Source organism: Nicotiana sylvestris, chromosome 11, assembly GCF_000393655.2.
Source record: "Nicotiana sylvestris chromosome 11, ASM39365v2, whole genome shotgun sequence".
Taxonomy (NCBI): domain Eukaryota; kingdom Viridiplantae; phylum Streptophyta; class Magnoliopsida; order Solanales; family Solanaceae; genus Nicotiana; species Nicotiana sylvestris.
In genome coordinates, this window is record NC_091067.1 from 85,562,115 (window position 1) to 85,579,034 (window position 16,920).

At 33.9% G+C, this 16,920-nt stretch overlaps 1 protein-coding gene across 10 annotated transcripts; it reads right to left on the bottom strand.

The window, feature by feature from the left end:
• Positions 1 to 3,427: 3,427 nt before the first annotated feature.
• LOC104249305 (probable inactive receptor kinase RLK902) lies at positions 3,428 to 13,802 on the bottom strand. Of its 10 annotated transcripts, none has more exons than XR_011403966.1 (5): positions 13,615 to 13,799; positions 11,744 to 13,459; positions 4,286 to 5,055; positions 4,034 to 4,147; positions 3,428 to 3,960 (listed from the first exon to the last, which is right to left on the bottom strand). XR_011403966.1 is itself a non-coding variant. In XM_070163079.1 (5 exons), the coding sequence occupies exons 4-5, from the start codon at positions 4,853 to 4,855 to the stop codon at positions 3,576 to 3,578; spliced, it is 909 nt and encodes a 302-aa protein (XP_070019180.1). In that variant the 5' UTR covers positions 4,856 to 11,650; positions 11,744 to 11,842; positions 13,351 to 13,459; positions 13,615 to 13,788; the 3' UTR covers positions 3,428 to 3,575. The 10 variants fall into 10 exon arrangements, 6 of the variants coding, with proteins under 6 accessions (XP_070019180.1, XP_070019179.1, XP_009804003.1 ...); XM_070163079.1 differs by having other exon boundaries at positions 3,428 to 4,147; positions 4,519 to 11,650; positions 11,744 to 11,842; positions 13,351 to 13,459; positions 13,615 to 13,788; XM_070163078.1 differs by having other exon boundaries at positions 3,428 to 4,147; positions 4,519 to 11,650; positions 11,744 to 11,862; positions 13,351 to 13,459; positions 13,615 to 13,788.
• Positions 13,803 to 16,920: the final 3,118 nt, after the last annotated feature.

A 16,920-nucleotide genomic window follows, 5' to 3' on the forward strand; every position in this document is an offset into this window, starting at 1 on the left:
TGAGATAGTTTTACTCGACACAGAATTTAAGATAAAAATAAGACTTTTAACACTTGTGGTTTTAAAAGCTTAATGGAGAAAAGCTTTGTAGACCATGACATTTGTGTAGTTATTAAGGTTTCTCATTGAGGGTAAAATGGGTAAATTAAAGAGTTTAAAGTTGAATTATTTCTAATTGTAGAAATATGTCATTCTTTTTTAAATGGACATGTGTCATCTAAATTGAAAGAGAGAGACTATTTCTTTTTCATTTCTCTAGTTATGATATGTTACTTACAATTTATTTTAGGTTATCAATCAATATTTATTAAGTGAACTAGTAGACTTACCCGCACTTTGCGCGGAGTTTAAAAAAAATCAATAAAATTTTAAAAAAGAATTTATCAAGTTAATAACAAATGTAGATATTATCCATTTTTTATGAGAAAGAAAATTGCCAATAAATAAAATATGTTTGGTTTAATTCATGAATTTAGTTTATTTGTAGCAAATAGTCAAAATGATGTATAGTTAATTGTAATTATCAGTGAATATTACTTAAGTTTTATCTAATTAAGAAATTTCAAGACCAAGAAAAATAAAACCTAAAATAAAAATAAAAGTCGCATAGATTCTTAAAGCTACCAATTACACAAATAAAATAAATTAAATTATTGTTAGTTGTATATTGAGAAGCTAAAAATTTCTATGAGAAAAAATATGTACTTTTTGACAAAAGATCATTAGGAAGACTTTCTCCTCTTAGTTTGCAACATATGTTAAAAACTTTTATTCCATTAATTTATTGTATTATTCTGGTAGTTAAAGCATGATTTTATGTGATACATTTAATTGAGTAACTGTAATATTAAATTAGAGATAATGTTACACTTTAAAGAATAAAATTCACCAAGCATTCACATGAACAATTATTTTTTTAATAAAAAAATCTCTCAAAATAACCCACTTAATAAGATAAGAATCAAAACTAATTGTGTGTAAATTCTAATATTAGAATAATGAGTATTGTTTGCAACTTGATTATAAACTTCAATAAGTTTTCAATCATCGATAATATATCCCGAAAATAAAAAATACATTATTTCATAAAGTTAATAACTCGTTGTCTAGTGATTTTTAAACTATCAAAAGCTTGCCCCATTCACATTGTTAAATTTTTTATGGGTAATAACCTATTATTACATGTGATTTCTTAATTAATTAGATTGCATTATATGTTAACTTAAAGTTATCTACAAATTGTCAATGTCATAGATTAATGCCTAATTCAAAAAAGTTCATTGGAAAAAAAAATAGAGGCAAAAGAATTATGAACAAATAGAAAAATATATTTATAAAATAAATTTATATATAATAGGAAAAGAACACATTAGAATCTCACTTCGACATCGAATAAAATCACGACTCAAGTTATTGCAATTGTAGAGTACAAATATATACAACAAAAAATAAATATCAAAATCTCTATGTATATATTATTTGAAAAAAATCACTACTTCAACTTATACAACATCAACCTAAATATGACAAAATCAAAGATCAGTAATGAGAATTGTGAAATACGCTTTACTTCGATCTTCACCTCATTATTTGACACTTTTTCTTAGACATTCTTCTTAAGATTCAAACATGCATAGAATATCTTTGTGCAATTACCTTAAACCAAAAACAAAGAATAGAAATTATACCATATTTTAGTATAATTTTTCTTTCCCACTACAACCATTGATATAGAGATAGCTCAAACCATTATAAGCAAAATATAAAGTTTGTGTTAATCATATTTGTTCAACACATAGAAGTCCTTATATAAGTACATATGTAGGAACATATAATAATTAGTCATAAAATTACACATTAAATATTTAGAGGTTATGAATATGAAAGACATGAGAGTTATTGAGATAATTAAAAAATATAGGTTATGAAGATAAAGAGGTGTGAGTTATGGTGATTGAATTTATAAGACTAAATAAATGGAAAAAATGATGAAAAACCCAAAAACAAAAGAGAAAAAAGATAAATATGTTTCTTGGCTAAAGAGAGGTGCCACCTCACTTTCTTATTGTCCACTTATATATATCTATAGATTACCTGTAACGTAAATTCATATACTTTTTCACCTCGTCAGCATATAACTTAACAATAAGCTCTAAGAGGAAAACAGTTCTACCAGCTTTCGCATTTCTTCAATCTTTACTTCAAATTCTCATCCATTCTTCGACCTCTTCATTACCAATCAATTCTTAAAAATCCATCAACTCTGTGTGTGTTTGGTACGTTTGAAAATGAGTGGTTTTATCACTTATTTTTTCTTGTTTGGTTGGTGAATGAAAAAAAATTTCCGAAAAATATTTTTTAGTATTTGGTTATAGAGTAGAAAATATTTTTTTATGTTACTCTCCTCAACCCTGATTTCCCCAAGTCCCCATGTTTCCTCCCCCCCCCCCCCAACCCACACACACGGCCTCACCTCCTCTTCCAAATACCCAACATTTTTAGGACTCTATTTTCTTCAAAAATTTAATTATTCTTCTAAAAATTCACACAAACCCAAAGTAATAATGTGTAGCTTCATTTTTAAGGTAAAAATAAAGTTAAAATTTGTGTTCCATAACTAAAAAGAAAATATTATTTTTTTTTTGGTTAAAAAAGAAACTACTCTTTCTACAACATAAAAATAAAGTATTTATTTTGTTGAAATGAAAGAAAAAAATTTCTACATCATGAAAAGAAAATACTTATTTTGTTAAAATTAAAGAAAATACTTTTTCTACATCAGGAAAAGAAAATATTCTTTTTGTTGCAATAAATGAAAATACTTTTTACTATATCATTTCGTTGAAATAAAAGAAAATATGAAAACAAAATACTTTTTTGTTAAAATAAAAAAAAATACACTATCTATAACATGAAAAGAAAGTACTACTAATAATATTTCTATTAAGAGTGGGGGTGGGGGTGGGGCAAGGTGGGTTGGGGTTGGGGTGGGTGGAGTTGGGGTGGGGTGGATTGGGTGTGGGGTGTGGGGGTGGTCGAGGGCAGGTTAGGGTGGGTTGTGGGAGTTGGTGGGGATAGGGAATAAGGGGAAGGTTGGAAAAGAATTTTGAAAAATATTTTTCTTCCCTTGATAGGGAATATATTTTCCTCGAATCGAAGGAAAATGAGTTGATGAGAAAAAAATATTTTCCAAAATATTTAAGTCAATCGTACATGAGAAAATTAGAAAACATTTTCTGAAAATATTTTCATTCATACCAAATACACCCTCTATTTTGTAACGAGTTGCTAAAGTTCCATCTCCTACACTTTCACCACTTGCTAGAATAGTCGTACATTTCGGAGAAAAGGATCTGTCGTGAGAATATGATGCACGTCTCTATTTCTTGATTAATTTATTGTCATATAAAAGTTGACTTTGGACATGTTCAAATTGTTTAAGCTGGTTTCTGTCTGATTAAAATGCTTGAGACAAGAATCCTGTTTACATTGTGTAATTGAATTTCAAAAAGATATAAAACTACAAAAAGGGAACAGATGGTTCTCAATGGTCCATTATCAGCTAATAACCATCTTCATGATCTAAAACTACACGTCCTGTTTATTCTATTAGTCACTGCAACCATTGAGGGCCTTTTAGATGGATTCTTGAAAGTACAACAAATTGCTAGCTGTAACAATTGAACCATCTGTTCTCCAAAATTCTGGTAATTATGCAGCAGCATACTGTCAAAAATATCAATAATAGGCTTTTCTTGAAACGTATCTCGAACCCAACTAGGTAAATCAACCCCTGTGTTCTTGCCACTTGCTTCCAACGGGGCCTTACCGGTCAGTAATTCCAACAGCAGGACACCAAAGCTGTAAACATCAGATTTCGGAGAAACATCGTAGGCATTTTCCACTTCTGGTGCTTGATAGCCAGGGATTAGGACAAACTTGGAGTTTGGCACGAAAAGTCTGAAAATTCCATTTTCTGAGAGACGAACATCGAAAGTATTGGTGAGTAAAACATTGGATGACCTTATGTTACCATGGCAAACACCAGGGCCTTGAGCATGGAGAAATTCGAGAGCACAAGCAACTCCATTAGCGATTCTAGTCCTTACTTCCCATGTGAGTGGAGCTTTCTTAGCCACTTCATTGTCTATGTAACACATGTGAAGTTCAACAATAATGTCAGGTCAAGGAAAATAAAGATTACTGTTTTGCAAGAATTTCTACTGTAAAAAGAAGCATGTTATAAAACATCAATAAGAGACATGTAACAACAACGACAACATACCTAGTGTAATACCACATAGTGGTGTCTGGAGAGGGCAGTATGTATCCATACCTTATCACTACCTTGTGGAGACGGAGAGACTGTTTCCCATAAACCCTCGACTCAAGGAAAGCATATGCATAACAGTAATGAAAAACAATAATGGTAGTGTAGAAGCCACGAAAGGAGACAGTAACAACAAGAAGATAATAGGATAAGGAAGGCGATAGAAACAACAGGTAGAAGAAGCTTACCATGCAAAAGGGAAGCCAAGCTACTCGTGGGCATGTAATCAAATATAAGAAGCTTCTCATCTTTTGAATAGTAATAAGCTCTTAGAGGAAGCAAACTCTGATGATCACTCAATTTTGCTAATTCTTGAATCTTTTGATTAAACTCCTCTTCACGTAAACAACAATCTTTTAACCTCTTAACAGCCACAGTTTTTCCATTTTCCAATTCTGCCTTATAGCTAAATCCAAAAGTTCCCTTTCCCAAGAGTACCGCTTCTGATCTCAGCAAGTCTTCCAAATCATACCCCTCCATAGAATCTAGTTTATGATTCACAAATGTTATTTGGCTTTGTACCATCTTGCACCCAAAATGCCTAAGAAACTAATGTCGCGATGTGCCAATTAATGTTGGCGAGGTTAGGAACCACACTATATGACTCGATAGCCGAGAAAAATTGATAAAAGCTCCTGCGTCAAATACTGGTTGCTAAGAACTTTCTGCAGAAACTCCTTTGCACAAAGAAGGGAAGAATCGGTGCCAACTGTTCTGTATGTGGCCTAATTAATATAAAGGCTGTTAGTTGAGAATTCAAAAGAGAAATACCATGTCTGACTTTTTATGTCTGTTAATTATTCCAAAAATCAACTTGAAATGTATATCAAAATAAAGACTAATGAATCAGATTATAATTATAATGACTTGTAAGCCACCTGCTCTATGTTAAATATTTATTATAAGGGAATATTACGCATACTTTGACCAGATACTTGGACTATTCAAGAAAAATGAAGAGAAGTGGCAGGTATGCCAAAGCTCAGATTTATTTAGGATTGACTTTTTTTGTTTTAATAACCGTGGCGGGCAGCTCGATAATTTCACGGGTACCTGGTATCGAATAACTCTGAATTTTGCATTGACTTTTTGCTAGGCGCGCATTGGATTAATGGTACAAATGCATAACAAACAATTCCCAAAGAAGATTAACTAAGAAATTTACCACCAAGGACCAAAAACCATTCTGTAAATACGTGTCTTGTAAAGTTCATGTGTACACTGAATAAAAGTCAGTCAAAAAAAGTTAAAAAAGACTGGCCACCGAGAATTCAACCAACAATCTAATAAAAATTTTGAACCCCTTGATTACTAAGTTAACATTTTGAACTGTGATAAAAAATTTCAAAATACAATATATAAAGGTACAAATCGAATTTTACCTTATATATACAATACCCCTCGGTCTAACTCAAGAATTTACCTTAGGATTGGACTTCTGTGGTGGACTTAACATATGAAAGTAAATGCAGCAAGAAGTTAACGAAGCACATTTTACTAATTAAGAATCTACTTTTTTGTTTTATAACTGAACATATTTTATTACCAAAAGTGACACTGTACAGTTCAAAACAAAAGAAAAAGGGAATGGACCATGTCTATATATAGCGGCAACACAAATATAAAATACAAAATTTAGACTCGGCTAGACAGGATAAAAATTTAGACTATTTAAGCATCTCACATGGATGCTTGCTCGGAGTCAGAATTTCAAGCTTATGGGTTCGGGATTATAATCGTTTTAAGTTATTGGGTTCTAAATTAATAATTTATACATATTCAATGGATTTTGTAAGACAAATACAGGGTTTGAACCAAAGCTATGGTTCGGCTGAATTGCTGACGACACTCTAGCTCCTGCTCGGACAAACACCTCTTACAACAACAACGACCCAGTATAATCCCACAAGTGGGGTCTGGGAGGGTAATATGTACGCAGACCTTACCCCTACCCCGAAGGGTAGAGAGGCTGTTTCCAGAAGACCCTCGGCTCAAAAAAAGCAACAGGAGCCGATATATTAGTACCATAAAAATGCATAATAAAGACTCTATTATTATTATAACTGTCTCTACGAGTTTCTGTTTCTTGAAACAAAAAAAAAAAAAAAAGAAGACATGTTACACTAATTGCCAAAAAACAAGAATTAAAAAATTTAAAGTAACATCATGATGCTTCCCTTGTAAAGTTTAACTTACACTAATTGCCCAAAAGACAAATTAAGTCACAAAGAATAACCTGTAAACACAATGTAGGGGTTGGGAACAGAAGTGAAATTAAAATATAAAAAAAATTCTAATTTCTCAAAATAAACTAATTAAGAAGATAGTCAATTCCTCACCGGAAGTCACGTAGCAAAAGTGAAGAAGGCAATCTTAAGTCAGTAATTGAACTCGAAACACAAACTAATGATGGTCCCAATTCCCTAATTACTTGAAACAAAGTATGGTGTCAAATATCCAAAACAAATTGTAATTACCATCAATTTTAAGCAGAGAGCAAAGAGATTAGAAAAACCTGATCAGTAACTACTGAAGGCGAAAGAGCCACATGAGAATGAGCAGTGGCAAGGACTGGAACGGAGACGGTTATGGAGGTAATGAAACTTCCAAGACTTTGATAGGCAAAAAAAACTAAAATCTTTTCCTAAACTACGTGTATCGGAAAAGTTTATTTTTGGTACGAAAAAAGAAATCCAAATCTCAATAACAACCACCTTATATAATAATATTTTATTATATGCCAAATACATAGACAACCCACTAAACTTCGCCTAATTTTTCATTTTGGCACTCTAACTTAGTCTTGTTCCATTTTGGCCCTCCAACCCCATTTTTTGTATTCCACTTTAACACAAAAGCTAACTAGATTGAGTGTGTGATTTGCCACACCTTGTAGGCGCGTGAGGGATATTTTTTTAGCCAAATTTCCATCTCCAACGGTAACAACATAAATGTTGGCCCCATATTTAATCCCCCATCTTCTTTCCCCATTATTTTCCTTCCTCATTTACTTTGCCCCACCTTCACTCTCAAAGTTTCAAAGAGCCAAGTTTGAAGGCCAATCCGTCGATTTTTTTACTTTGCCCCATTTATTTAATCTGATTTCTTTATTGTGGGTTTATTTCAACTAAGCTTGAAGTTTGAAGTGAATTTGTATCTCAAAGAAAATTATTTTCTCACAATGGAATGGATATTTGTTGTTGTGGATTTCAAGTTGAACTGAAAGTATCATGGACACCAAAAAATCCAGGTCGTCGCTTTTATGGGTGTAAATTTGACAAAGTAAGTGAATCATTTTCGAATTTCATTTTTAGTGTTCTCATTTTCTTGTCTCTATTTACATTGATTTATTTGCATTTTTCTTGTGTTTTACAGCGTGGCTGCAATTATTTTAGATGGCATGATGATGAGTTTTCAGCTCAAGCGAACAAGGTTATTTATGGTTTGCTAAACAAAGTAAAAGAAAGAGATGCAAAGTTGGCTATGTGGAAGAAGTTAGTTGTGTTTCTTGTTGTGTTCATGTTATGGAATTGGCTAGGTTTTCCTGGGTTTTATTGATGTAATTGGTGTAACGACCCGACCGGTCGTTTTGAGCTTTTGCACTTCGCTCGCCAGTTCTTGGGCATTACTTGCCCCGTGTGGTGTATTATGACTTATGTAAATCATTGGTGTTGGGTTTCAGGTTAATCAGAATGAATTTGGAAGAATAGTCTCAGTTGAAAGCTTTAAATTTGAAAGGCTTGACCAAGAGTTGACTTATGTGTAAATGATCTCGGATCGGAATTTTTATGATTTTTCTAGCTCCATTAGGTGATTTATGACTTAGGAGCGCGATCGTAATTGGTTTTGGAGGTCCGGTGTGGAATTTGGCTTGAATTGGCGAAAGTAGTATTTTAGCGATTTCCGGTTGATAGGTGAGATTTTGATCCAAGGGTCGGAATGGAATTCCGAGAGTTGTTGTAGCTTCATTATGTGATTTGGGATGTGTGTGCAAAATTTCATGTCATTCGGAGGTGATTTGGTCGTGTTTTTTATCAAATGCGTGTTTCGGAAGTTTTTGAAAAACTTAGGCTTGAATTCGATGTGAATTGATGGTTTTGATGTTGTTTGAGGTATTTTGTTGATTGAAAAAAGTTTGAATGATGTTATGGGGTGTGTTGGCATGTTTGGTCGGGGTCACATGAGGCTCGGATAAGTTTTGGAAGAGTTTTTGGAAGATTTTGTTGTTTTGAGCATAAGCATGTAATGATCCAAAGGTCCATTTTTAGTTCTAAAGATCGAAATTTGATTTCGATACTTCTGAAATTTTGATAATGAATTATAGGACTGATCTGGAAAGTTTGGTCTAATTTCATTAAGTCGCAATTGGGTTTTTCACACGAAACATGAGTTAATTGTTTAACGAGTGAAATGGGTATTGAACTGAGCAAATAAGCTCCGAATTGAGTTTCGACTGAAGGGCTATGTTTGTATCATTATTTGTGACTCATAGGAACAAGAATCATAAAATTCCGAGGTCATACTCCCGAGAAATGAATTTTTGAGAAAAATTGTTTTCTGAAAATATTTAAGGAAAATGGAAGTGAAATTTGATTAGACAGTGATGATATCGGGCCCGTATTTTAGTTCCGATGCCCGGTACAGGTCATATATATAGTTTAAGCACTTTCTGTAAAGTTTGGTTGAAAACGGACGTCATTTGATGTGTTTCGGACTCAAAATGGAAAATTTGATGTTTTATGAAATTTGAAAGAATTCTTGGATTTTAAAGCTTAATTCATGGTATATGACGTTATTTTGGCGATTTGATCGCACGGTTAAGTTCGTAGGATGTTGTTGAGTTAGTGTATATGTTTGGTTAGGAGCCCCGAGGGCTCGGGAGTGTTTCGGAGTGATTTCGGACTTGGGAAAATTTGGAGAAAAATTGCAGAAATAGTACCCAGTGAACAGTACCGTGAACAGTCACCGCGCGTGAACAGTAACCGCGCTGGGTGAACAGTGATCCGTGAACAATCCCCGTGAACATTTCAGTGTACAGTAACCCCGTGAACAGTACCGGACAGAATGTTAAGTTCGGGAGATTTTCCATTTTTAACGATTTGGAGCTCGGATAAGGCAATTTTTCGGGAGATTTTCGGAGAGAACAACGGGGTAAGTATTCTTTACTCAATTTTGGTTAGATTACTCGAATCTATTACATGTTTTGGTATTTAATCCGTGAATTTAGCGGGAAAAGTTAGAAACCCTCTCGGATAGAATTGAGAATTTGAGGGTCGAAATATTATGGGAATTTGATAATTTGGGTATGGTTAGACTCGTGGAGAGATAAGGAACCCATTGATGTAAAAAATTTTGAATTTTGAGACGTGGGCCCGGGGCTCGAGTTTTTGCTAATTTCGAAAATTTTGGTATTTTTCGATTGTTTTGATTGGGCTTTGTTCCCTTTTCATATTATGACATATCCGTTCTGATTTTGGATAGATTCGACGCACGTGGAGGCCAATTCGAAGGGCAAAGGTGTCGCGAGCTAAAGAAGTAGTCGGTTTGAGGTGAGTAATGAGTGCAAATGATGTCCTGAGGGTTTAAAACTCCGGATTGCACATCATAGTGCTATATTGAGGTGAGCCACGCGCTGGATAAAGAGCGCGAGGTCCTTTACTACTGAGGATTATGACTTGGTCCATCCTGTATTGATGATTTTACTGCATATTTGATTGAAACTGATTTGTTATCATCATGATTTGGGTTGTTTGCCATATTTGGGCTTCGTGCCAATTATTTGAATCCTTCGTGAATTTTTATCACTATTTCCTCACTATTTTGATTTATATTTAAACTCAGTCCTATTGATGATTATTGTTTTACATACTCAACCACTTTTATACAGATTTGAAACTCAAATGATATTTCTAAATGATATTTTGGGCTGAGAACTACTGTTTTACAAATGCCCAAGGGGATTGTGATGATTTTCGGACTGAGCGAGGCCAAGGGCCATATGTGAGGATATGGTGAGTGCTATGAAGCCGAGGGCTTGAGTTACTATTTATGCCACGCGGTGGCTTGAGTGATGTGAGGAGGCTTTCAGGCCTTATGAGTGATGTGAGGAGGCTTTCAGGCCTTATGAGTGAAGTGAGAAGGCTTTCAGGCCTTATGTTATTATTGTGCTTGGGCTGTAGGAGCCCCTCCGGAGTCTGCACACCCACAGTGAGCGCGGGTACCCATGTGATTTGAGACAGTGGTAACAATGACACTGTATGATGCAATTTGGTCAGGTAACAATGATTGACCAGGACAGTGGTAACAATGACACTGTATGATGCAATTTGGTCAGGTAACAATGACTGACCAGGAATAACACCGTGAGGTCAGGTAACAATGGCTGACCAGGAACTAATTTGTGCCCGAGGGGCTGGTACTATTCTATATGATTGCCCGAGGGGCGAGGTTTATATGTTCATTTTGCATACTCACTTGTCGTTTACTTGTTTAATTGTGGTATTTGTGCCCGAGGGGCGGATTTATGTGCATAGCGGCACTAATTGTTTTGAAATTATTTCACAACTGTTGAAAAGATCATTTTCAAAAGAGGTTTAAAACTGAGCCAAGGTATTTTCTAAAGAATTCACAGCTTCACTGATTTTTCTCAAGGAGTTTTACACTGCTTCTATATAGCATGTTGGTTGTTTTACGTGTTTTCTTGCTGCTCAGTTATTATTTACCTTTATTACTTACTGAGTTGGAGTACTCACTTTACTCCCTGCACCTTGCGTGCAGTTGCAGGTATTTGTTCACCCGGTAGCGGGTATTCGCTGCATGGAGGCAGAGTTGTAGAGGTTTTAGCGAGGTGACTGCCAGCGTTCGCAGCACCACTGTCTTTCTATGTTATTCATTATTCTTGTTCAGTGTATTTCTAGACTGTAAAGTGGAAATTTCATTCTTATAGATGCTCGTGACTTGTGACACCCCGGTTAGGGCTGTGTCGGGCTGGACTTCCGCATTATTATCTATATTTGTGTTAATTAACTGCTTTAAAAGATGAATTGGGTTAGACTGGCTGACCTTGTCTTCAAGAGAGGTGTCATCACGATCGGGTTCGGGAATTGGGTCGTGACAATTGGTCAGCCCTTTCAAGTTTCAAAAGGTCATATTAGTTGGTGATAAATCAATTTGGTCAATTGCAAAATTTCTTGTTTGTTGATTTCAAGTAGCTCAATAGATTGCTAAATTTCCAGAATTTCGGCAATACAGTTTTTTGCACCAACCAAATATTCTATGCTTTGCATTAGGTAATAGCTCACTAATAGTTGGAACCATACCCTACAAAACAACAAAATAACAATTTAAGTCAACAATAAAATTGTAGAAACATTACATTATACAAATAGAAATAGATTATTTAAAAGAGAATACCTTTTGCATATCTGACATAACTGTTAAGCCGACTCCATCTCCTAAGTTCAAGTCTGAAATCAAATTTTCAATGAACCAAGTCCAAGAGTGCTTTGTCTCCTGGTCAACAACAGCCCAAGCTATAGGAAACATTTGATTATTCCCATTTTTACCAACAGCTACTAGCAACTCACCTTTACATAGCTCCTTCAAGAAGCATCCATCAAATCCAATAATTTTCCTACAACCTTCTAACCACCCTCTTTTAAGAGCATCAAAACACACATAAAAATACACAAACAACTTCTTTCCAGGTTTAGTATCTTTATCTATCCTGATCCAACAAACAATTCCAGGATTTGTGCTTTTAATGATATCAACATAGTCACACAACCTAGAGAATTCCAACTTCCAGTCCCCCATGAACTGCTTGATTACCATACACTTAGCTCTATAACAGATAGTCCTTCCCACATATAAGTCCTCTTGATCCCTAACCCACTCCCTAATTTCCCAAAGTTTTATATTTGGTGGGGATATGATCCTGTCTTTGTATTTATGTGTAATATACTTGGAAGTGCACAACTTGTTTTTGTTTTTGGTAGTGCACTTGTGAATTGGTTGATATTTCTTCACAATAAAGTCCCCAGAATCTCTGTCAGTGCTTGCATATAGCTCCCATGTACATAGCCCTTTGCTTTTACACTTTATTCTAATCTTGTGCTTCTCATTGGGATTAAGTTTTAGCTGAACTTTGTACTCTATAGCATAAGATTGCACTGCTTTCCTAAATTGCATAGCATTCTCAAAGACCATACCAAGCTCAAATATAGTTATTTTACAATCTGGGTCAAATCTTAATTTTTTACTCTTCCTTCTAGCTAGTAAGTCAACACCCCTTTCAGCTAGAACATCCAACTCATCTCGACTATCATCACTTCCAATATCTGAACTACTGTAGTAGTCCTCATTCCCCCCTAATCTTCCCGCATACTTGTCTCTTTTGTTTGGCCTCTCAATGTCATCAAACCCTTTGTCTACTCCGGCCTCTCCTAACTCAACCTCTGGTGTGGGAGTAGGATTCTTCCTTTTTTTTTCTTTGGGTTTTGATTGTTTTTTCTTCTTCTTTCTTGACTTAAGGCTCTACACTCATCATCTAACTCACTATCATCTTCCTCAGGTATAACATCTAATTCAGATTCACTACTCTCCATATCTGAAGGAAAAATAGTATTGTCATCTCCTATATTAGAGCTTTCTTCCTCTCTAGTCAAATATGTGTTGTTTTCTACCTGTTCAATGAGAGGTTGGTTTTCTAAAGCAGTTTGTTCAGCATATATATTGTCTAAGCCATCTAATGTTGCCCTAAACCCATTATTTATTAAACTGTCTAAGCCAAATGGGACCCCTTCTTCCAGCAAACCAACATGACTAATAAACAAATCAAGAAAAGCACCATGTTTAAGCTGAGATACAATATTCAAAATCTGGTTGTCATTTTCAAACAGAACAAAACCATTGGAATTAGAGTTAAATACATAGAATCCCCCAACAGTTTCGTACCCCATATCCTTTGAATAATTAATCAACTCGACAACAGAAAAGTGATCCTTGTGAATAGGAGTTACCTTTATTTCTCTCTCACCAATGTATTTCGGGTCAGGCGCTTTGATAAAAGTTCCACCATGGTGGAAATGGACAATAATATAATCCTCTGCCATTTTTTTTAACTTTAATCTGACATGAAAAAGAAGAAAGAGACGATTACCAACAGTATTATACACACACTGTTTTCAAAAATACAAAACCTAGCTTTCGTATCAATTTCCCAATATACCTAGACCAAAAAAATAGGGCCAAAAACAGCAATGCATTGAAAAATCGACACTTACCAGTACAAGAACCACAACATTCGCTACTTCTAAGGCCAGCAATCACGTCTTCAGATCATGAAGAAACCATCAAAAATCGAAGGTTACCTCATGTTGGATTAGGGATTTTTACGGAGTAGGGTCATAGTAAGGGGTGTATTTTTACAGGACAGTGAAGGTGGAAGCGTATTTTTATTGGATTTGGTGGGTCGGGTTTGGATATAAGGTTTAGGGATTTGGTTTGACATGGCTGAAATGGAAATATTTGATTGGATATAATTACACATCAGATTTATGTGAATACACGCGCTGCTTTTTTTATTTTTTTACTGGAGTCAGCTTTTATGTTAAAGTGGAATACAAGAAATGGAGTTGGAGGGCCAAAATGGAACAAGACTGAGTTAGAGTGCCAAAATGAAAAATTAGATCAAGTTTTATGGGTTGTCTATGTATTTGGCCATTATTATAAAACTAAAGTTTTTTCGAAACTAACTTTTTATATTATATTTTATCTCTAACCATCTTTATAATAGTGTATTTTTTGTAAAGTTACTCATATATAACATTTATATTTATAATATATATGGACAGAAGCTCTAAGATTCTAGAGATTTTGACCAAATATTTTGAAACTTTAATAATTACTTATGACAAAAAATCATACGTGAGTACATACTTCCGTAACAAAAAATTTCACCCCGTTGAAAGTTCCGCACATATATTTTTAAGTAAAACTAGTGTTAGTGTACGCGTGTCGTACATGTACCTTATTTCCATGAGTAATTTTTTTTAAAAAAATTATATGAGTATTATTTTATATTTCTAACTCAATAAAAGAGAAATTTCTGTCTTATAGAAGTCCTCAATCATAATCCAACATATTCCAAACTTTCTTCTTCTTTTTTTAGTTCAATTTCACAAGTTATCACACTTCCCTTTTAGTTTGAACAAAAACACAATCTTAAAGATTTAAGAGTTTTTATGGAAATATTTTTGAAACGAAATTCTCAAATTCATTCTAGAAGGCAGAAACATGTTTAATTATACTTTTATTAGGATTTTTCAAAGTTTATCGGATAACACAATTGAAAGATTAAATATTATGTCTTTTCAATTTATTTCCCCTCAAATATTTCAATATTATTCATGTAATGAGGTTTAGTTACTAATATAAAATGTTAACGGAATTTATCATTTATATAACTTTGCGAAATGTGCGTGGGCAAATAAAGCATTCCTAAAACATGAAAATTTAACAAGACAAACAAATTATTCAAACATAATCACTTCTCTGATTTAATAAGTTATGAAAAATTATTGAATTCACTGATTTTTAAAGTTCCCATCATACTTTGCATGTGGAATATGTACGTACAAGTTTTATAAGGAAAGAAAATAAAGTAGAAGAGTTTCACGATTCTTTTGTCAAGAAAAGATATTAAATATTCCAATCTCAAAGAAGGAGTTATAATTGTTTTACAGCATTTAACTACAACAACAACAACAACGACGACCCAGTATAATCCCACAAGTGGGGTCTGGGGAGGGTAATATGTACGCAGACCTTACCCCTACCCCGAAGGGTAGAGGTAAGAATTAATATGGAAAGAATTAATATAAGTCAAGTTTTACTTAATTTTAACTTCCTGAACATTAGGAATGTTTAACTAAGAAAAAAATTAACACTCTAAATTTTAGTTAATTTTAAAGTCCTAAATATTTAAAAGATATAATATGAGTGCTATATTTAAGGTAAACTTTATTTTTAAGTTGTAAAAAGGTGATCAACATTTTTCGTAGAGATTTTGAGTTTTTTCTGACTTATAATTGGATTAGAGTTGTTATTCCTTCTACGGTTCTACCTTACACCATATCGTTCTAAGCTCCTTCATAGTCAAATAATTGTTATTCCTTCTAACTTCCTATGTTAACAAAAACCTTTTAATAATTTGTTGGCCTTAAATGGTGCAAGGATCAAAGAATTGGCAAGATCTGTGTCGAATTAGATTCCTTGTTGGTGGTCAGTTGGATTAATGGGAAGATAAAACCTCCTTGGAATTTAAGACACAACATAGAGGAAATTCAAAAAATCATGATAAACTTTGAGGCATTCCACGTCACACATTGCTATAGAGAGGCTAATAGGGTCGCGGTTGCACTGGCCAAAGAAGGATCAGAAAGAACCAGTACTAAATGGTATTTCTCTGTTTATGAACTTCCAAGTCAAGCTAGAGGTCTATGCTTTATGGATAAGGATCAATTTGCAAGCTTCAGAATAAGAGCCTCCAAGACTACTTTTGTATATGATGCTAATGACTAAGTTAACTATGTTGTTGATTTTTGTCCTGAGCGTAGCATTAACATGCATTATGGAGAGGACTTTTTGGCTGCTTATTGTATACTCTCCACCTTGTTTTACATTTCATAGCATCGGATTTTTGCAAGCTTATTGTAAAGAGTTGGACATGTCCAATTCTTATCTATATTCTGAGGAGGTTAGGTTTTGTGTCCCCTCCTTCATATCTTTAGCTTTTGGTTATTAATCTACATGGTAGGGGTCGATGCCAAACCCGCATCATTACAAGACGGCTTATATAAAAAAAACATTAAAAAAACAAAACCTTTTAATATAATATAGATTTTAAGTTCCTCTTCAACTTTTCCTATTGCAAAAAGTAAATGATTAGTTAAAAACTTAGGGTAATAAGGAAGAATAGAAAGCACATGAACTTAGTATGACGTAATAAAGGAAGAGAATGAATTAAAACGCGATTGGTTTGGGAATAACGTCTGTTCAAGTACGGTTCATAGAGGAATCCTTTTTCATGTGTCGAAAATTAAGGTTGGACCCATTTTTAGCTTCGTTTCCCCCCTAACAATTTAACTAACAATGGTGAATGCAACATATTAAATTAGTTATCATCGAACTAACATGGTAGAACTAATTCAACCTTAGCTTAAAAGAATTGCAAATCTACGTTAATTGTTAACTTTGTACTGTATGATGCAATAACATATAACTGAGAGATAGAAATTTTCATAACTAAATAGAACACCGCATGTCATTGACACTAAAGCAACACCAACGTAAATTCTTTTCTTAATTAAAAGAAACCGCAACAATCACTTATTACAAGTAGGAATAAGCACATGTACACCCTAAAAATAATAATTTCGTTATCTATCAAGAACAGAAAGACAAAACAAAATTTAAGAATGGTAGATGTGCCAAAATCATATACTTATAACTTATAAGGTATGGCAACACAGCAAAATCGAGTTTATAAACTAAATCGTCAAATAATATGTCATGACCTATTAAGAAGA

What these genes read in the sequence shown, in the direction of transcription:
- LOC104249305 (XM_009805700.2), bottom strand. Translation starts at nt 12,538, where the DNA reads ATGGTCTTTGAGAATGCTATGCAATTTAGGAAAGCAGTGCAATCTTAT. An exon ending in TTATGTCAGATATGCAAAAG is followed by an intron (nt 5,056 to 11,743) that starts GTATTCTCTTTT and finishes TATATTAATTAG; the next exon opens with GCCACATACAGAACAGTTGG.